The following is a 22,823-nucleotide window of genomic DNA, read 5'->3' as shown; positions in this document are numbered from 1 at the left end:
GTTCCTTATTTAAAAATGTATAGTTCAAACACAGCTAATATGATACAGGTAGTATGTAAAACAGTTTGGCAGCTCCTCAAAATACTAAATGTGATATAAGTTATAATGTGACTTTGCAATTCTACCACTAGGAATTCGAAGTATATGTCCACAGAAAGTCTCATAAACAAATGTCATAGCAGTGTTCATAACAGCCAAAAAGCCCAACTAACTGATGAGTGGATGAGCAAAATGTGGTGTACCCACATAATGGAATATTTGGCAATAAAAAGAAATGAAATATTCTTACATGCTACAACATGGATGTAACATTATGTGAACATTATGCTAAGTGTAAGACAGAAGCTCACTGTAAAAAAAAAACCCCACATATTACTCCATTTATTTAAAATGTTCAAATCTAAAAAGAGTAAATCTAAAAAGACAGAAAGAATATTAATCATTGGCAGGGATGGGCATGGGGTAAAGACTAATGTAGACTGTGTACAGGCTTTCTTTTGGGGGTGATAAAAAATATCCCCCAAAATTAGACAGTAAAGATGGTTACATATCTCTGTAAATATACCAGAAACCAATGAACTGTACACTCTAAATGGGTGAATTCTATGTATGATATGTGAATTATGTCACAATAAAGGTGCTATTATAGCTTGGCTTTTAAAATTTTAATTATACTTACATATTACCATTCAATTACTATTCTACTACTGAAAATATAAATTTAGAGTACATGAAGGATTTCCTCCAATTATAGGATTCTAAATTGTCTTATACAAAACACATTACAATATTTTTAATGAAGATAAAAAAGTCATCAAAGAAATATTACAAAGAAAAGAAAAAAACAAGGTTAAAATTATACAGTTTTGATACTTTAGGAGACATAATTAGAATTTTTTATAAACTTAGCTAAACAACTATACAATAATATTTAAATAAGTTCATTTGTTTTATACAAAGAAATACCCTAACACAGTAGAGTCTCATAATACTTTGGCAAACATCAATTTGATGCTTTAGGATTTTAATGCGTTGTTAATAAATTTTCCAACTCAGGCAAGTTTAGAAATGTCTTCATATTGAATTCCTTCAACTCTGCGTCCTTTTAAAGGGCCCTAAAATTAAAATAATTTAAGAAAAGATTAAAAACATATGAATTTTAAAAGATTTAAAAAATGACATCACATTTATGGATACAAATTTATCTTTTCCATATCCTTAAAATATTATTAAGGTCTCGAATGTTTCTATACACCTATAGATTTAAAAAATAATCTATGGCATTCCAATTTTTTAAAAAGCTATTTTCTTCTATGCTATTTGAAAAGTGGTATCAGTAGATACTGCGATAGCGACCAGCTGGCTGCGGGACATCTCGCTGCTACATTTCCTTACTCCCCTAGTGAGTAGGTGTGCCTAGAGAGGAAGCTCCCGCCCAGCCCAGGAGTGAACACACGCTAGGCTTCCCGTGTGATCTGCTGTGCTCCTCTGTGGCCTCCCTGACCTGCAACTATGGATGTCACTTGTTGAATATGACAGAGCCATTGATTGAAAGGACCCTGCATACACAAGTTACCATTTAGAAAAGGGCTATATTCTGATTTTTAAAAATTCACTTTTGAGGCAAGAGGATCACAAGCTCAAGCTGAGCATGGACAATTTAGTAACTTAACGAGATCATGTCAGAAAATAAAAATAAAAAGGGCTGGGGATGTAGCTCAGTGCAAAAGCCCTGGGTTCAATTCCAGTACCACCGAAAAAGACAAAAAGAAGAGTACCTATTTTTGACTTTTAATATTTCTACCATGTTTGTTCCTTTATCTATGGGGGGGATAATTTTATGGCTAATATTTTTATAAGCAATAGAGATATTCAAACTTGCTTATCTAGATAATAGGGCTGGTCTATATTACAGAAAATGGGTCCAACTTTCTCCTTCCCTTCATATCCAAAAAAAGGAAAAGGAAAAACTTCCAAAGCAGAGACAACCTGAGCACACAGAGCCTCAGAGTATAGGCTCTTGGCCCAAACTGCCCAGGTTCAACTTCCACCTCCAGCAATCGCCTGCACATTTCTGTGTCCCCAGTGGGGGTGACAGTAGTGCCTGTATTCTTGAAGTGTTGGAAAATATAAACAAATTAATACATATTTAATGCTTAGAACAGTACTTGGAATGAGGAAGGGGTCAATAATTTTCAACTGTCATTATTAAGTCTTTTGGTTACAATTAGGAAGATGATCTTCTCCTTACCAAAGTACAACACAATCTCTAAACCTGTGCTGAGATTTTTAATATTTTTAACTGAGAATCTTGGCTTCTTTTGAAAGTGCTTTTTAGTGTCAATCTTTTAAAATAATGATTATTATTTAAAGGAAATGAGTTCCTAGATAAAGCACAACCTAGGTTGAATTTTTCATTATTGTGTTTAAAGCTCTATAGTCAATTACATGTTTCTGATAACTACAGATCTGGAGAAGGGAGCCATACACTGGGCTTCATTAAATAAAAAGATACAAAGCTGAGGCTGTTTAGGAATAATTTATTAGCTATTAAAAATCTGCTGTCAGTACTCTGCCATAAAGAAGGATGAGCTTCAGACATTTATAGCTAAACGGATGGACCTTGAGACCATACTCCAAAGTGAAATAAATCGGACACACATGTTTAAACACTACACGGTTTCTCTGGTGTGAGAAATCAAAAGTGGAAATAAGGACTGAAATATATAAAAGATACTGGGAAATGGGAAGAGGAACAAGGGAGGAGGGAGGGAGAAAGGAAGGAAGGGACAAGAAAAAAAGTGAAAATAGGAAAAAATGGAAACGAAGCTTTTGTACATTGGCAGGTGCAGGGGCTTGAGGGGAAGGGAGGGCAGGGGCTTGAGGGGAAGGGAGGACATGGGAAAAAAGGGGCGGGATGTACCATGTGCAGGTGCAAATTCCCTATGAGTGTTACCATTATGTATGCCTAAAATGCACCAATAAATGTTTTGTTATTTCAAAAAAAAGAAAGTATCTAAAAATTTTTTTTAAATCTACTGTCAGAAATGATAAAAATAGTGGGAAAAACCACTAGAAAAGTTTTAGGGACTCAAAACAAACAAACAAAGAGAAACACATGCACATATAAACAAACATTTTTTTAAAATGGGGTCAAGGGAAAAAAAAAAGAGATAAAGAACCAAAAGTTGGAAAACAGCCTGGCATGGTGCCACATGCCTGTAATCCTAGCACTTGGGAGGCTGAGGCAGGAGGATCACTGTGAGCTCGAAGCCAGCCTAAATTACATAGTGAGACCCTGTTTCAAAACCAAAAAAAAAAATTGGAAAATAAGATTTCCTCTTCCACAAGTACATGTTCCTTGGCAACCAGCTAGAAAGGTTTTCGTGTGGTTTTGCTCATAGGTTCTATCTCAGTATCACCCTGTGAGCAACTAAAGCATCAGAAAAACAACATGAAGCTGTGAGTTTATTAGTGACAGAAGTAAGAAATTGGCTTTTGATAAAAATAAAACGACTTGGGCTGAGGATTTAGCTCAGTGATTCCACCACCTGCCTCAAAAAAGCAAGGTCCTGAGTTTGATCCCCGGTACCAAAAAAAAAAAAAATACAAAGACAGTACAGACAAGCACAAGGACCCGAGTTCGATCCCTGGTGCTAAAATAAATAAATAAATAAATGTGATACTCGAGCAATACAAGAAGAAACAAAGACAGGACAGAAACAGACCAAATATTAACAGGGGTATTCCCTGGGTTGGAGGATCACAGGTGATTTTTAGAATTATTTATATTCAATAGTAATTTTCAAGTTTTATACAATGAGTACAGATTCCTTTTGTAATGAGAAAACAAAATCCTTCATCAATGGCAGAATTGTCAGAGGAAAATTAGGTTGCAGATTTCTTCTAAATGGGATAGAAAGCCAGGGGTAGCAGTGCACACCTGTAATCTGAGCATTTGTGAGGCTGAGGCAGGAGGATCACCATGACTTTAAGGCCTACTTGAGCTACACCGTGAGGTAAGTTCAAGGCCAACCTGAACTACAGAGCAAGAGCCTGTCTCAAAACAACAGCAAAGACCACAACAACAAAAAATCATCTAAATGGGACAGAAGGCAAACAAATAACCCATACTCTAAAATAAACAGCAGTCAAATTAAAAAGAACTAGAGAAATATTTTAAGACATTTTGAGATTTTTGTCTTTGCTGAGCAAACTTACAGTTTCAATGACTATAGTAGCTGAAAAAGTCTTTTCATTGATGGATTCTAGGGTACCTTCATTTCCTCTGTAACCTCCATTTAAAACTAGAATTCTTTTTCCTATAGTAGAAAAGAATATAAAATTTAATGCAAAGAAATGTGTACTTTTTTTCTACTCTATTAAACCAAAATGCCTTACACTGAATGAACATATGAAAACTGAAACTGTTCTCTTAGAAGTTCTTCACGTAAGAAATGGGTAGTATCCTAGAGTGTACTTTGTAAACACTTTAACATTATATGACTCATTTCTCATTTATTTGTTAAAGGAATAGGTTTTTAGATTGCAAAGAGTTCAAGGCACTTGGAGAAAATGTTCAGAGCCCAGAAGCATTCAGGAAAAATTTAGCTTACTTTAGCACTTATTTTGTCTCTTTTCAAAATTCTTAAGATAGCTTGGCAGTTTTATAAATATTTAAGCGATATGACTGAACTATTTGAAGTGTTTTCCCAAGAGAAAACAAATTACAGTATATATCCACATAAAGACTTGTAGAGGAATGCTCATAGTGGTTTTATCCATATCTATCAAAAACTATGAATAACCCAAATGTCTATCAACAGGTCACTGGATAAACTGTGGTATACCTATCCAGTGACATATTATTCAGCAATAAAATTAACACAAACAATAACAGATACACACAACAACATGGGTGAATCTAAAATCACTGTGTGAAGTGAAAGAAGCCAGACCAAAAGAAAAAAAGAAAAAACAAGACACATAATATGATTTGACTTATATAAAATTCTAGAAAAATATGAACTAATCTAGAGTGACAGAAAGCAAATCTTCGGTTGCCTGGGAAGGCAAGGTAGCAGGAGTAGAGGGTGGTAGAGAGAGATCAGAAAGGTAAATAAAGGTGGATATTATTTATCTTGATTATACTGATCGTTTCAATGGATTATTCATATCTGAAAACTGATCAGTGCATTTTTGATGTAAGTGTAATTTACTGTGTATAGGGCTGTCTGTATCACTGAAAGCTCAAAAAAGTTCACCATCACTTGGTATATATGTCAATAAAGCTGACAATACATTTTTTCTAACTTATAAGAAGAGTTTTATTTTAGAAGAAAAAAGAATAAAGAATATAAGTGGAGCTGGGAGTGGTAGCATACACCTGCAAGGAGGCTGGAAGGCTGGGGCAGGAGGATTATAAGTTCCAGCCCAGTCTGGGCAACTTAGCAAGATTCTGTCTCAAAAATTTAAAAAAAAGGGGCAGGGGCTATAACACAGTGTGAAGGCCCTAGGTTAAATCCCTAGTACCAAAAATAAAAAAGAATATGTAAGTGGAAGTTTCCAAGACTGACATCAATGTACCAGAATGATATATATCCCCAAGAAGATTGAGTCAGAGGCAAACTGTCTAACCGAAGTACGCTTTACACTTAATATGAAAAAACAGGAAAAAGTAAGTAGAACAGACTTCTGACTATCTCAAGTAGCTAACCAAATATACTAATAAGTCTAATATGACTGATTTTATCCATATATATCTGTGTTTGGCCTCAGGGGTGGGGGATATATTCTGGAAAGGGAAAATACATTTATAGCACAAAATCTCTTGATCAGATGACTCTTATGCTCCCTGAAGTCATATGGGGATTTGTTACCTCAGCAGTTAATATTTCTGAAAGGGAACCATGTCTACAACCATCAAGTTATATCCAAAAGCTACGGTTTTAAGAATTAAATCTCTCATTTTGATGGCACATGTATTAAGTGGTCTGCAAACAGATTTACCTGGTGCTGGAATTACTGTCTCTAAATGAGTCTGGTCAAGTTTCAGCTTGTCTCCAGAATCAATCATCTTTACAACAGCTGTGTATTTGTCAATTACTTCCTGTTGTGTAAAATGAATACTTTTATAATAGAAGAAATATGTGAATGTGAAGTTAAAAGGACAAAATTAAAAGCAAATGAAATTCTAATTAGATGATAAGAGTTAACTCTTACAGTTCTCAATAAAGAATTCAAAGCTTAAAGTTTTCAGCTGGAAAAAAAATGAAAACGGTCATCTTAGAATAAGAATTTAAGAAATTTAAATTTAAGAAACCTAGGAGGGGCAATTTTGCCCAGAGCAAAAGGGCAGTTTCTATATGCACAAGGCTGGGTTTTAGAATGAAACTGTATTTAGGAAAATCAAAAAAGAGAAGGGGCTGCAATTTCAAAATCAGGAGCAGCCAAGATAGTTCCCACAACATTACACAAGAAAGTCCTTGTTCAAGTGGTAGGGGAATATTGCCCATCATTAAACAGAACAGGTTTTTACTAATGAATTAGCAACACATGCATGCTGAGTTTTTTAAGTGGTACCTAGGGGATTTCATATACACTATTTGGCCAGCAAGAAAACAGACCAAGGTTAAGTACAGTTGGACGAGAAGCATTTCTCTAACAAGTATGTATTCAGATTTCATTTTATAGAATAATCAGAACCCTAGACACAAAACTTGGGCTACAAGGATTTAATTTGCAAGGAATTTCAAAATAGCTTCACTTGGTTACTCACCAGCTTTTTTCAGAAATTCAGTACATAACTTCATGTCCTCACCTTAACGATACCCTTTTTCTTATGGTATTTCTCTCCAAGTTTTTTGGTTATAATTTTCACAATGATTTCCTAGAAAATAACAGCAACAAAAATAAATATTTAAAAATGAATGAAATGATATAAATTTATCTTTTATATTTTACTTCTTCTTTTTAAACTACATTCGCCAAAAATCATAGTAAAATATAACTGGTCTACTAAATAAGCAAGTAGGGAGCTCTAATCTTTCCCGATGGTGTAACCTTTTGTTAGTAATCTCTCTCTCTCTCTCTTTTTTGCTTCACATGGTTATCAAGGGGGTGAAGGGACATAAAATCGCTGATTTCTACAATGAAATTAAATTTAGGACTTTTTTTGTGTGTTACCAGGGACCGAGCCTAGGGCCTTCACCCTGAGCTACATCCTCAGCCCTTCTTAGTTTTAATTTTGAGAGAGTCTTACTAAGTCACTAAATTGCCCATGCTGGGGTAAAATTTGCAATCCTTCTGCCTCAGCTTCCCAGAGTCCTGGGATTACAGGCATGTGCTGCCATGCTCAGTTAAGATCTAGGACTTTTATCTGTGAATCTCCACCCCTTTAGTTCCTGTCTGCCATAGATAGCTTGTTTCTCTTTGTTCATTCAAGACAGTGACAAGTGCCAAGGACATCACATTTCTGGTGTTTGCTGCTAATAAAAACTGATTACAAGTTTTACTGAGGATTGTAAAGAGGCTTTGAGCTTATGCATGATACTTTTCACAATGTTCTTTTCTTATTAGGTTTCTCTGAATTTTTCATATAAATGGATCCCTCCAGATCAGCTTTAGCTAAAACTACTGTTCTTCTGAGAATCTCATCACGAATAAGAGAGAAATTTGGGCTTATGTCATATTAATGAAATCTAAATTTGCTGTTTGATTGTTGTTTCTGTGATTTGGATTATCTAAAAGCTAATAATGCAATTAAATTGCCTATATTCACTTCAGGGGAAGGCTATTTAATAGTAGAAATACATGTTTAACAGAAAACATCAACGGTCTTACTCTTATGGCTCTACTCTGCTAAGACTTTCTAACTGAGGCCAATTAATACCCAAACATCTCTGATTCAACCATAATATTTCTAGGTTAAATTTCTCAAAGACTCTTATGGGATAATACTCTAGTTATCTGAAGATAATTCGCCACATCACTGTTCTTACTGACCCTTACAATAGATCTGTTCAAACTATTTTTTTCTGAGTTTAAGAAATAAAGCCCTCCAAGTCTGTCTCTGTGAACTGCTGGTTATTTTAATAAACTTGGTATCCATTCCAAAGCAGGAGATACACTGAGTCATTAGTGCAATGTTGGCAGAGTAAGTAAGACTTTTACCGTAACACTCCATATGAGGAACAATGAAAAATATGCACTTGCAGTAGAAGAAAATTATCCAATAGAAAATAAAATTTAATTGCAAATATTGCCAACACAAAGAAAATCTGTGGGCTAAAACTTGAAGTGCTGTGCCTTTTTCCCCTATCTTTATTGGTTTTCTCTTTCTTTTAAACCAACAGTTCTTAGCCACGGCAGGATCACTTGGGAGGTGGCTAAAAAGCTGTACTTCACCCCAGGAGACTGGATGCAGTAGTATGGAATACATGTATTTACAAAAAAAAAAACTCTTAAGAAGTTTTGAATTATTCTCTGGTTAAACTACTGCTTTAAGCAAAATTCTCTATACTGTTTGTTTTTATAAACAATAAATGAAACTATTAATGTTCAAATGCCAGCTGCTCTAACAGGGAAAACAAATCTAAATAATTCATAGATTGTTTCTTCCCTATTGGTTCTTTCATTACCAATCTTTTAAGTTAGAAAATTAGATTTTTCTCTCCCATGAGATATTCCTGAGTTTCCAATGACCTAAACTTTTACTCAAGATCAAGCCATCAGTGGGCAGAACTACACGGTCAAGGAGAGCAAACCTGTGGAATTAAGATTGCCAGAGAAGCCCTGACTCCTCACTTAATAGACGACCTTGGAAAAAGTATTTTATACCTCAGTTTCTATATGTAAAGTGGGAGTAATAACTGTAATGATCTTAGAGAGCTGTTATGAGAATTAAAATAATTCATATGAAATGTTTATTTTGCATTTAACACACCAAGTATTTTCACATTAGATAACTTATTTCATGATCCTTCACTTGATCACAGTGCTTCCCATCATGAAAAAGATAAATCAACACATAGAAACAAGTATTTTCACACTAGAGGGAGAAGGACTATGAAGAATTGCATTATAACTTCATGGCTTTTCAAGATTTTTAACCTAATTTCCCAAATCAGAAATTATCTAAATAATATTTTACTTTTCACTTCCCTATCGTTGATCAAATCAGTGCTTGAAGAAAAACTAAAGGGCTCAAAGTTGTAGGAAAACTTCACATCTCAGTCCAAAGTAGAGCACTGGTAAATAATAACTTAAGAAATTATAGTAAATGTTTAAAAATTACCTTAAATTTTAAAATAAGCAATAATCAATATGCAGTTAAACATAGACCTTCCTGGAGTTTGTAAATTAAGACCTGATTTTTTTCTATAACATCCCTAAACAGGTATTTTAATAAGCCATAAATTAAAAACCAATACTTTAGTGTTTACAATTCTACTTTTTAATCTCATTTCTAAAAATGCATTCTTTTGCCTTATAGCAAAAATCGCCTGCAATTTCAGGCTCAAATTCAAGATGTCCATCAACAAATTTAGCACTAAACTCAAGCTACATTACCAGACCATAAACATGAAGTAACCCTCCAACACACTGCATTCAATAGCTAAAGGTCCAATAGAGAAGAAAGTCATTGTAAGTTATAACTAACCTATAACTTACATGTATTTGAGACATTAAGCTAGTTAGACTAAATGCTAGTTAAATCATTTAAGTCATTCACTAAATGTGAACATATTGCTTAAGAATTTCCAATTGAATACTCACAGGCTGTAGCCAATAGTCCGTTCGAGAAGTTCTTTTCTTTTCCTCTTCAATCTGTAAAACACATGAGACATTCAAAAGATTATCTCTTTAAAATCCTTAATTTATTTCAAAATGGCCTTCTGTTTTACAAAATAACACCATAAAACTCATATTCCAGGGTCGGGGATTTAGCACAGTGGTTCCATTGCCTGCCTCGCAAGCACAAGGTCCTGAGTTCGATCCCCAGTGCCAAAAAAATAAAAACAAAAACCCATATTCCACCAAAGACTAATGACATAATTTGCAAGCTCTGATAAACACAAATAAACATTATGTGTAATTAGTTTCTGACTGGAAAAGAAACCTTGAATATTAAAATGTATGTCATAAAACAAATTAACTGACCCAGAAAACAAAACAAAACAAAACAAAAACTCTATTCAGTCAATACTGCAAGGCCATCTCCCGGGACTAATACATGCCCTCCCTGTGCCCTCCTATCCTCCTATGTGGGTGTCACGACCTGGAAACAGGTGACTTTTTCATGTGGTAACAATACGTGGACCAACTGAGAAGAGCATGTCAGGGAGGTAGTTTGACAACAAAAAGGAGGTTCCCAGTTTGACAATGACAATAAAGCTCATGAATGAAAAGGAAGAGATGTAAATTAAACAGTGACCAACACTATAAAGTGCTGTCTGGCTCTTAGGGCTATACTGTATATCATAACTTTCTCCACTGCTTAAACTTAACCCCACAACCAACTTTCAATGGGATCCAATGACATTATTCTTTAGTTCATTCCAAAGCTCATTTAAATTCTTCAACTTCCCAATACTAACAAAGAATATTTTAAATTTAGCATGTATTGTATATACAGTAGACAGATCTGGCTTTCTGTTTTCTTTGAATTAAAAAATATTTTAAAATTCCCTAAGGCATGTGAGACCCCTGTAGTGTTGCCCCTACTTCTCTCTTACTTTAAATGCTACCATCATGAGCTTAGTACGTTCCAGCTACTTGACTCGTGATCTTTTCTGCCTTTTCTCCCAATTCCTCACCTATATTCCTCCTTAGCACTTAGGTCTTACACAGTTTTATTTTTCGTTTACTTCTTTTCAGAATGGCTTCCACATTATGAACAAGACTATTTTTATTGCTATTATACAGACCAAGGACTCTGTACATTTCCCACTACACAACAGCAATTTGATAGTCAATGCATGATGGAATTACATCATTTCATAGTGTATCCATCTTTTATTTTTTCTTTTTTAGTTTTTTGAGACAGTGTCTTGCTTTATAGTTCAGGCTGGCCCTGAACTCACTATGTAGCCCAGGCTGGCCTCAAACTCGTGGCCAGATCCTCCTGCCTTCCGAGTGCTGGGATTACAGGTGTGTGCCACCACACCTGGCAATAGTGTATCCATCATATATATACATACATATATATATGTATGTATATATATGTGTGTGTGTGTATATATATATGTATGTGTATATATATGTGTGTATATATATATGTATGTGTATATGTATGTATATATATATGTGTGTGTATATATATATATATATATATATATATGTATGTGTGTGTATATATATATACATTTTTTTTTTTGGTACCAGGGATTGAACTTGGGTCCTTGCGCTTGCGCAGCCAACGGCGAAACCACTGAGCTAAATCCCCGGTCCCCCATCTTTTTTTTTTTTTTTAAGCTTTTAGGCTGCCCTGCACAGTATGAGGACTAGTAAGAGAGAAGGCAATTCCTTCACAAATGAAGAGATGGAGAGACTGTAGGAAAAAATACTAAAGGGGAAAAAATTAGCTTCTTATATCCATTCTTTCTCTTTCCTTGACTTTTCTCTTTTCTTCTACTTATTTTATAAATTCATTGATAAGGTAAGCTTGAAAGCTATGAGTTGAAAGACAGAAAGAATATTTAGAACACATTAGGAACTTTGTGCAGTTTCCTTACAGTCTGGGGTAGATTTAAAGCCAAACTTTGGCCCTAACTCCAGATAATCACATATTTTCTTTTTTGGTACCGGAGATCAAACTCAGGACCTTGCACTTGTGAGGCAGGCGATGGACCCACTGTGCTAAATCCCCAGCCCTCATATTTTTAATATTTCATTACATAAACTTAGCCACCAGGTTAAATCAAATTAAAAACATCCCAGCTTTCTCTTGCTAGCTTGGGCATGATACGTGGAAATCAGAGGCAATAGAAGAGTATGAGCTGGAGGAAGTAGGGCATCCACAGAAGATCCCATTTCAGTTACACTAAGTCCTTCTAGCTGAACACTACTGATCTAATTGCATAGGGAGTTTCAAAGACAGCACTTAGGACTGGGAAATAAACATACTGAGGGGGCGGCTCTGTCCAGATCAAACAGCAACCAGGTTTCTTTTCCCTAACTTCATGTACAAACATTTTTATAACTTTATATTAATCTAATAAATGATAAAACTATGCCAATTTCCTTAGGTTTGAATTGTATCATTCCTCTAATTGCCAGGTGTCTATAAGGAGTAGCTCATAAACCATACCTCCATGATTTCATCAAGTGCAGATTTCTTTTTCTTCTTTTCTTTAGTCTGAACTGAGCTCTGGGAAGATTCTTTCCGTTTCACTGATGCTGTACTCCCGAGCACCTTCAGTGCACTTGGCCCCAAAGAACTGATGAACAGAAGAAGAACCGTGCATGTTTGTAAGAACTACACACAGGCGCAGGTTTTATAATGGGCAAAATTAACAATACACAATAAATGTTACATGGCTCATTTTGGGTAGATCAGGAAGAAGAGGAAGAGGAAGAGGAAGAGGAGGAGGAGGAGGAAGAAAGATCTGTCTGTATCTCTCAGGGCAGTTGGCACAAAAGAACCTTTACCCTGTCCTATCATTTATTCCATTTTCTTTTCTCTTCATCCTTTGGTTAATATTGCTATAATTAGCATAGTTGAATGGTGGTAGAAAAAGCTTCATTTTGGGAAACAGCAGGTTTTGAGGCTCCTTGCGTTAGGACCCTTAGAAATTTACTTTTTAAAGCTTCAGATCCTCATGTATACACAGGAATAAAAATATAACCCAACACATAGCTTGAATGCAGATTGAATGAGATGTTTTTAAATAATTGGTAGAAGTTTAACACTTTACTATCAGTTGTTTTTTAAAAGCAAAGACTTCAACCTATCAAAAGTTTTTGATTGTTCCTGTCTCCTGTTGATAGGGTAAATACAAAATTCTTTGGTGCCAACATACAGTGGTCACCAGAACACTGTTCTGGTCATTCTGAGCAATTTGCTATTGACTGGACCATGCCATGTGCTTCACGCCTCTGAAAACTTGCACATGTTTTTATACCTATAATCATTTTTAAAGTCTCCATTTGTTAAAATTCTTTACAATCTATTACTCATGAAGGTTCCTGGGTCTTCTCCTTGTCCTGTCCTAGCACTTCGTGGCATGAATCACACTCTCCACCTCGTATTACAATCCCTTGTATCTATGACTCCTCTCTTATGATAGAGGAAGAACCACACACCCTCTTTGATCCTATAAAGTATCAGTAATTGTCATGTACCTTGCATAAAATAGGTACTTAATTAATATTTGCTCACAAAGTAAATTTATCAATTTAGTTAATGTGTCATATTTATACCAAGCTACCATGGAGACGACAAATTTAAAAAGTGTGGTTGGTAGAGAACACAATATAATTATTACTTTCTTTTATTTGGACTTTTATTTTTAGTGAATTTAAAGGTAGCATTAAATTTATTAGAAGCCAGGATACTTTAATGACTCACATTCACTTTAAAGTCAACTAAAATTCCTATATCTTTTCTATATAATACATTATAGTTCAAGACTCTCCTCTTTGTCTTTATAGAAATTGTTGTCTCTACCAAACTGTCAGTTTTAAACTTCATTTACAGGATTTGTCTCACAACTTCAATCTAGAGAACATATTTTTAAGTTCTGATTCCCAAGCGCAATTGTACATGATGTGCTTTGGTTTTGAACTGATTATGTCCACACACAGAGAAACTTCTCAACTTTTTACTCAAATTCTCTTTAGGTTTAAATGTACCTTAAGCCAGGAACTCAATCATCAGTAACAGTATATCTATACACTAGCCACTAGTAAATCTGGCAAAAAGGAAGTTAGGAGTGATTCTTTTTCATTTTAGTGATTACACCTTCTCCTCACTTGTTCACAAAAGAAATGCAAATCAAAACTACAACAAAATACCACTTCATACTGTTATAAAAAAAACATAAAATAAAAAGTATTGGTGAGGATGTGGAGAAATTGGAATGCTTGGGAATTGGCTGGCAGGAATATAAAATTCTGCAGGTGCTATAGGAAAATGATATAGCAGTTCCTCAAAAGACTATACATAGAATGACTATTTCATCTAACAGTTTCATTTGTGTGTATATATGCAAAAAAACCTTGAGAACGGCAACTCAGAACAGGTCTGTATACACCAGGGTTTATAGTAGTAGTATTTACAATAGCCAAAAGACAGAGACAATTCAAATGTCCATCAGTGGATGACAAGATGTGGAATATCCATACAACTGGATACCAGCCTTAAAAAGGAATGAAATTCTGCCACAAGCTATAACGTGGGTAAACTCTGAAGATATTATGCTAAGTGAAATAAGCCAAATGCAAAAAGACAAATATTGCATGGTTCTAATTATATGAGGTGGGCTGGGGATGTGGCTCAGTGGTGCCATACCTGCCTGGCAAGCACAAGGTCCTGAGATTGATCCCTGGTACCATAAAAAAAAAAACAACACAACTAATTATGAGATTCCTAGAGCAGTCAAATTTATAAAGAAAAAGCAGAATCAGTCTTGGAGCCAGCTGACCATGGACTGAAACCTCTGAAACCATTAGTTGAAATAAACGATTTTCTTTTAAGTTGTTTATAATGGGTATTTTGTCCCAGCAACAGAAAGCTGACTAATAAAGAAGGTGATGTAAAGATAGAGAAAAGAAGTTTGAAGATATTGGTGTTGAAGACCAGAAGAGTGAAATCACAAGCTGAGGAATGCCAGTAGCCACTGAAACTGAAAGAGACAAAGAACAGATTCTCCCCTAGAGGATCTGGAAGGAGCACAATACGCCAAACCCAGTGATTCTGATTTCAGAATTCTGCCCTCTAGAGAGACACATTTCTGTTATTTTAAGCCACCTTTGTTTGTGGTAATTTGTTACATATTAGTAGCCACATAAAACTAATAAAAGAGTGATCAATTTTGGAGCCCAGTAGAACCAATCTTAATACATACTCATCTATGCAGAGAAATAACAAAGAAAAGAATGGAAAGTGTGAAAGTTATCAGAATAAAAATGGAGTCATTTGTATCAACCCTAAAAAATAAAGCTAAGAGGTTATGAAGGCTAGAAATGTCCTTATGCATGACTGTCTGATGATAATTATCATAAAAATTCTGCCCAAATCACAACTTTCTACAATGGCTACTGCAACCTTATACAAAAAAATGCTTCTGCACAGATACCTGCCTAGCAACTGTGCAACCTTGAGTGAAGGGTGCCATCCTTGTTATTAATCTATGTGATTGAGGAGTATTGCTTTAAAATATTTTATGTAATCTTCTTTATTTTTGCCTTTAATAATGTCCCCTTGCCTTTACCTCCTAGAATACTCTTATAATTTACTATGGTATGCATATTCCTACTGCAATGTTATTCTATTCCCAAATAAACACCATTATTCTACAGGAATTCATACTGCACTGTGTAATGAGATAGGTTGATAACCTACTCTCTGTTCTCAGGAAATCACAATTGTACAGGTAATTAACATTTAAATTGTGGGAAGTAGGCTGTGATACCTAAATAAATACTATTATTGTAATGCAGAAAGAACCATTAATTAGAGGACAATTCACAGAGAACTGTACATTTATTGATATGAGGCATTTCATCATAATATGCCTTTTCAAGTTGAATACAGTGACATCTGCCTGTAGTCCCACCTACTCAGAAGACTGAGGCATGACGATTGCTTGAGCCCAGGAGTTCCAGGCCAGCTAGGGCACAGATGGGTGAGATTCCCATTTCAAAAAAATAAAATGAGTCATTCCTCAAAACAGAATCATTTCATAAAAGAAAAAATAAAGTCCTAATCAAACAACAAACACAAACTGAAAATAAAACTATAACCAGAAAGAAATGAGTCACAATATTTTAAACCACAGTAACCAATATTCCACAAAAAGTTGGGCCGGGGACTTAGCTCAGTGGTTCCGCTGCCTGCCTCGCAAGCAGAAAGACCCAAGTTCGATCCCCAGTACCAAAAAAAAAATATATATATATATATATATATGTAATATTATATATATTTTTTTTATATTATATATATTACATATATATTATATTATATATATAATATTATATATATATAATATTATACATATATTTCACAAAGTTTCATAATTTTTAAGGTAACTGTTACTATAGCTCACCTTGATTTGGAAGATGCTGCTCCTGCTGAACTACATGCACCTTTATTCAGATTAAATGTAACTAGAAGAAAAAATGGTTACTGAATATATATATATATATATATATATATATATATATATATATATATTTCTTTTGGAGGGATTATAATAAAACTTCTCAGATAATATTCCTTAGGTATTCACATAGGAATTCACATATATTTCTAATAAACGAGGCTAAAATGCTCCTCTCCAGAGGCCACAGATTCCTATAAAAGTTCCCTGCCTGATGCCTGTGAGCTGGGAAGGGCCTTACACATTATGCTGGCTACCAGACAACACTGGCTGCCTGGCTGCTCCACCCCCGCTTTCCCTTGGTACCAGTACTCTTGCTTTGCTTAGGGGTCCACACCTCTGGCCAGTGGTTCAAGTGACAGAACACTATCTTCAGCTCTGGGGTAAATTCTGGTTGACTAAAGCAATCAGTATAATCCCTGTGACTGCTTTTAAGGTAGACATGTGATGCAGTTTTGGCCAATGACATTTGAAAAGAATTCCACTGGGAAGAGAAGTGTGCTTCAGGAAAAGCCTCCTTGCCCTTATGGGCTGCAGAAGAGATGTTTTCTGCCATCCTTTGGGAAATGCTGAGTCTGGATGTGAGGGCTGCCAGCAGCTACCCTGTTCTGCAGGACATGTGTAATCACTGCACTTCTGGGATTCTTATTATGGCAAGATAATTTCTCACCATTTAGGCTAATTTCAGTCCATTTTGTTACTTATGTCTGAAAGCATTCCTCTAATTCATAATATTATTTTTTCATTTTAAAGATAAGAACACTGTAACTGACAGAGTAAATGTCTTGTTCCTAGACATGCTGCTAGCTTTCAGCAAAGCCAATACAAAAGCATCTAAGCTTCCAAAAAACGGAAGGAAAATTTAAACTACCTTTCTCTTCATCATTTTCTCTGCTTAATTCTGTAAAGACAGGGGCCTCCTGAAAGAGAGAAAGAGCAAGAGCAATTTGGTTTACAGGGCATTTACTACCGTATCCACATTCAATAGCTTACATTATGACTTGCTACCTTGTTATGAGGCAAACTCTAAGGTGACTATGATCCTAGAACTAAGAAATTATATACACAGCAGATATTCCCCAATTAACAATTATTCTAAAGCAAAAAAAAAAAAATAGTTTTTTAATACCAAACTGCAGAGGCTTGCCTACACTTTTTGTTTTGATTACAATGTAAACAGTAAAACTACAACAAAAAGGTAAGGCAATGAACTTTAGGAATCATTAACTACAGAACTACTTTAAAAAGCAAAACTTCTGGATGTAGGATAATCTAGTATAATGACTGAGAGCCTAAGACTAAACTAAAACAAAATTGCATATTAAACCTACCTCTCTAACTTATTAGCTTTATAATCTCTCTCAGTTTCATCATCTTCCTTAAGTCTCAGTTATTCAATCTTTCAAATGGGATAACAACTTGAAGAAACTCCTGGGTGGTGACTAGATTGTGAGAGCACTTTTATGCCTCCACATCACCTAAAATGCCCATTTTAATATCTACATCATTTTGTTCATTCTAAGTTTTACATATATGAGAGGTAAGTCGGCAGAAGAATAGATCTCCAACCCTATAAATACACACCATCATCTCAGGGAAAAAAATTTAGATGAGTCTTTCAATTCTATTACCTGTGATACTATTTACACAGTAATATAAATGAGAGAATTCACAGAGCTTGGACAAATAAAACGAATATTTTACTAACAATAATACCAAGGCTTGACATAAGAATACAGCAGGCTAAGTAGACTCTCATAGATATCAAATCCTCACCCTTGGAATCCATAAATGCTACCGTATTTGGAAAAAAGGCTTTCTAAAAATCAGACTTAGTTACAGATTTTGAGATGAAAAGATTTTCCCATTTGAGTAGACTTTAAATGCTATTACCCCTATTAAGAAGGAGGCACAAGGTGCTAACACATGGAGGTGTTATAGTTTAAATATGAAGAGTCTTGCAAATACTCATATATTGAGGGTGCTAACCCCATCAATGGGCTAAGCCATCAATGAGTTCATAGCTGAATAGGCTGTTAGGAGGTGGGGCCTATTTGGAGAAGTGGGTCAGGGGGGTGTGAACTTGGGGACTATATCTGGTCACTGGCTTAGTCCTCTCTGGTGGTCTTCCCCTGCTCTCTGCTTCCCAGATGCCACGACCTGAGCAGCTTTCCTCTGCCATGATGGTTCAGTCTTAGAGCCAGCCAACCATGGACTGTAACATTCTGAAACTGGGCGCCCAAATAAGCCTTTCTTTATGTTGCAGGTGTCAGGTATTTTGTCCTAGCAAGTGGAAAGGTGGCCACTATGCATAGCAATTTTTTTTTTTTTTTGTACCAGGGATCAAACTCAGGACCTTGTGATTATGAAGCAGGCAGCAGAACCACTGAGCTAAATCCCCGGCCCCAAAGGTGACCATTATGAAGGATTAAATAAAGGATGTAGAAAACACTTAACAGTGTTTTCCATAGTATGTGATCTATAAATATTAATTGTTTCTACTAATTAAAAAAAAGATATTCTTGAGGTCTAACTAAAATATTCTTTTCTTAGGTCATGTCTATAGTAAACTTTCACATGGCAAGAGAAATGAAAATAATCTTACTTATAACTGATATACTTAAATGTTGAATGAGGATGCCTGCCTTTCTATAAAGATACTATTTGTAGCTGTAGTACAAAATAACTTGAAAGTTTTAGCAATAGTAAGTAAAATGCTACCAAACAATGTTATTCCAAAAAGTAAACTATTTTCCCCACTTTCTTCTATACAAGAAGATATGACTATTAATTTCCACAATATGAAATTAAATTTTCTCTGATTAACTGAAAACAGAAATTTAAATTTTAAAAAGGTGGGGGGAATTTCAAGAATAAAGAGCTTTCACCTTAAGGAGTTGTTTAAATTTTATAATTCAGCAGTTTTTAAACGATTCTTGTTTTAGTTTAGTGTTGAAAACTCCTAAGGATTATGTGAATACATGTGTACTGATGGAAGTATACCATAATGAACACTTTCACTTATAAGAAGCTCAATTAACATGATATAAAAGGTGACTGATAAACTGGTATCTTAAGTCTTACTGCCTCCTACTTCCTGCACCATTCTACATTAAATGGCTTCAACAAGACTTGTGCAATAATGACCAGAGCAACAGTCTTCATACTGGTGAAAAACTGAAATCTAGCCAAATATTCCTCAGCAGAAAAATGGATTAATTACATTGGAATCGTAAAATGGGTTATCATACACCAATTTAAAAATAAAGAATGAGATGTTTGAGGAGATAAATACATTTACCCTGATTATACAACTGTATACATGTATTAAAACATTACATGATACCCAATAATATACACAATTTTTATGCTTTTATACATCTGTTTACAAAATTTTAAAAAAGAATGAAACATAAGAAAGAAATGGATGAAATGCACAACATTATGTTTGAGTTTTGAAAGTTGAGACACAAAAGAGAACATATAGTATGATTAGATTTATACGAGGTTTAAGAATGGTCTAAACTAACCAATAATCAAAAGTGGCACATCAGAAAGTTCTTACTTCGAGGTAATGGAGTGTTGAGTGGGAACAGGAATGAGGGAAGCTTCTGGGATACTAAAAATGCTCTGTGCCTATCTAGTGTGACTATACAGGCTCTCCCTCACTCACCTGCTTGCTTGCTCTTTCTCTCTTCCCCCCTACATATACGCATAAGTTCAATAAACTATACATGTAAGATTAATGAATGTCTTACACTTTATTGCAACTTTGTTAGAGCTCAATAAAGCTTTCAAACACCAAATAACTAATAATTTCACTTATACATCAGGCTGTATTTTCCTGCTCACAACTGTTACAATGCAAGCCCCATGAGGGCAGGATTTTTACATCTTTGGTTCACTGTGTGTCCCCAGCACCTAGAAGAGTCCTGGTACACAAGAGGCACCAAAAATATCTACAGAAATAAATGTCTTGGTCTCATTATTCTAACACTAAACCCCTTTACCACACCCTCCTTTGCCCATTTACCTGACTCTCATCCATTTTTTCTTCAAAAACCTTGGCTCAGGGGTTCATCTACCTTAAAACATTCTTTGCCTTCTCTGGAATGAAATAATGTTCACCCACACCTGTTTATCTCTAGCATTTCGGTAATTACGATCAGCCGAAATGATCTACTTTTATGTCTTCCCTAAGTACTGTCTGTTTTAGAGCTAAGGAGACTGAGGTTCAGAAAGCTTATATAAATATGCAAGAGAATGAAGTCAGTAAGTCAAGAATTGAAGTAAAGTTTGCCTCAACTCCAAAGCATATGCTTTTACATCACACCACCCTCTCTCCCTAAGGTACACTTAAATCTCAATTCAATGTTTTAAAACACAAGCAATTTTACTTCCTTAGACATTTTGATACTGCCCTTCTGAATAATATTGCTGCCCACCTGCTCCTTCCCTTCCAGACCTCTTCGCACTTGTTCTTCAATAAATTTGGCAGTTTTTTCTTCATCATCAAGGTCCTGCTTCTTCTTCTTCTCTAGTTCCAGTTGCCGGCGAATAGTTTCGGGGTCCCTGTCTATGTACTGAATATACCAGCCTTTTGGTGTCTCATCCACTTTGCACAAGCCTTAAGAAAACAACAGACAATATAAATTTGTATACAATCAAAGCAAAATGTAAATATAAACATGTTCCATCTTTGCATATTTTCTCATTTCATCAAATACCAACTCATGAAGCACATGAAATTTTCATATTTACATGTAATGAAACTCAGATACAAGTAGCATTTTATCTCTTTAAACAGAAAAAACTATCATAATTTTTACATAGCTGCACTGAGGCAACATATTTAAACAAGGGAACTACATGAAAAAGCATTATCTTACATAGTAATTTTCTCCCACACCTATGCATCTAATATCCAATGACAGCATGATGCTCTCTGTTAACTTGAAATGGAACAAAGTAACACATCGAATAAAAAGTACACTGGCTTAAAACTCCTTTCTCTTCCTAACTTCTCATCGTATGAGGACTGGAAATGGAAAAAGAAAATATTTTTAAAAATCACCTTAAGATGGGGTAAGAAAACTTTGGTAAAGTTAAATAAATATGGGAGGGAAGGGGCTGGGGATATAGTTCAGTGGTGCTGTGGCTGCCTGGCAAGTACAAGGTCCTGAGTTTGACCCCTCGTACCAAAAAAAAAATATATGGGAGGGAAGAATGGATGAGATTGCTAATAACTCTCCACCTAAAAGATGCTCTAGTGATAAATCTTTGAATTGTCAAAAGAATTATTCCAAATATTCATGATCAACTATAATAAGCAAAATCAACCCTAGGACAGTATGTTCTCCTCCAGTTTTTCTTAAAGTACTGGGTACTGAACCTAGGGGATTCACACAGAGCTTATATCTCAGGCCTATTTTAATTTTGAGACAGGGTCTTGCTAAATTGCTAAGTTGCCCAGGCTGGACTCAAACTTGTAATCCTCCTGCCTCAGCCTCTCAGCATGTTGCGATTACAGGTGTGCACCACCATTCCCAACTTCTCCTTCAGTTTTTATATTGCCCTATGCATTCTTTTTTGTATGAATTTAGAATTGAGAGGTTTTTTTTCTCCTGTCAATAACAACTATTGGAATAATCTCTTCTTACCTTCTCTGCCCAGCCACTTCGTAAAGTCAGTCAGTGTTTCCCACTGAGTAGCATTCATATGGATGTGCTCTCGGTGGCTGATGTACTCATTGTAGACAATGTTGTTATGGACTCGCTTGGTGCCTAAGAAGAAATACAACACTGTTGATCCTAAGAAGACTATACTATTGTGAAGTTATTATTTACACAGTAGTTAAGATGTTTACCAAAGCGTCTCCTGAGAAGTTCTAGAAAGTCATTGCGGAATTCCCTAGTGAAGAAAGAAAGGAAAGCATTAAGGTACTTTCTATAAATATATAGCATCATCTTCCTGAAATTTAAGCAGTCATATGCTTTTTTTTTTTGTACCAGGGATCGAACTCAGGACCTTTCACCTTGCAAGGCAGGCGGTGGAACCACTGAGCTAAATCCCCGGTGCAGTCATACACTTTTAATGTCCAAATGATATATGAAAAATTTAACTGATTATTAGGAACCTGCAAAATGTGAACAAGGAAAAAATCCAAAAGATGACAGTTTTCAAGGATTAATGGTAAAAGTCATTTTGAAGTTGAATATTTTGTCCTGGGGTAAAGCAGCCACAATAAAGTTACCACCTCAAGGCCAGGGATTTAGCTCAGCGGCACTGCGCCTGCCTGGCAAGCACAAGGTCCTGAGTTCAATCCCCAGTACCAAAAAAAACAAGTTACCACCTCACTTTACAGAGAGTTTTTCACAAAGTCTGTCAGTGCTACTGAGCATGATATAATAGGTCCATTCTACCTGTGATACAAAACTGTCCTTATTCCATGTGAAAATGCCACTTAATATGCCCCTCTGAAATAAGTACACTGTATTAACT

The 22,823-nt window shown here is 35.3% G+C and overlaps 1 protein-coding gene across 1 annotated transcript in view; it reads right to left on the bottom strand.

Moving 5' to 3' along the window:
- Positions 1–363: 363 nt before the first annotated feature.
- Positions 364–22,823, bottom strand: part of Kin (Kin17 DNA and RNA binding protein) — a 30,150-nt gene continuing 7,690 nt past the window's right edge. Inside the window, exons 3-13 of the mRNA XM_087181968.1 lie at positions 22,189–22,232; positions 21,983–22,105; positions 20,768–20,949; positions 17,194–17,242; positions 16,269–16,329; positions 12,311–12,440; positions 9,778–9,828; positions 6,821–6,889; positions 6,010–6,109; positions 4,222–4,322; positions 364–1,115 (exon numbers count right to left, since the gene is read on the bottom strand). Of these exons, the coding sequence (XP_087038094.1) occupies positions 1,053–1,115; positions 4,222–4,322; positions 6,010–6,109; positions 6,821–6,889; positions 9,778–9,828; positions 12,311–12,440; positions 16,269–16,329; positions 17,194–17,242; positions 20,768–20,949; positions 21,983–22,105; positions 22,189–22,232 (973 nt within the window). The 3' untranslated portion in view covers positions 364–1,052. The remainder of the gene's footprint in view (positions 1,116–4,221; positions 4,323–6,009; positions 6,110–6,820; positions 6,890–9,777; positions 9,829–12,310; positions 12,441–16,268; positions 16,330–17,193; positions 17,243–20,767; positions 20,950–21,982; positions 22,106–22,188; positions 22,233–22,823) is intronic.

The sequence above is a fragment of the Heterocephalus glaber genome, unplaced genomic scaffold (assembly GCF_053883595.1).
Source record: "Heterocephalus glaber isolate CG9 unplaced genomic scaffold, H.glaber_assembly_v1.0 deba00001472, whole genome shotgun sequence".
Lineage (NCBI taxonomy): Eukaryota > Metazoa > Chordata > Mammalia > Rodentia > Bathyergidae > Heterocephalus > Heterocephalus glaber.
The sequence above is the reverse complement of the archived record's forward strand: the minus strand, read 5'-3'. Positions and strand labels throughout refer to the sequence as shown.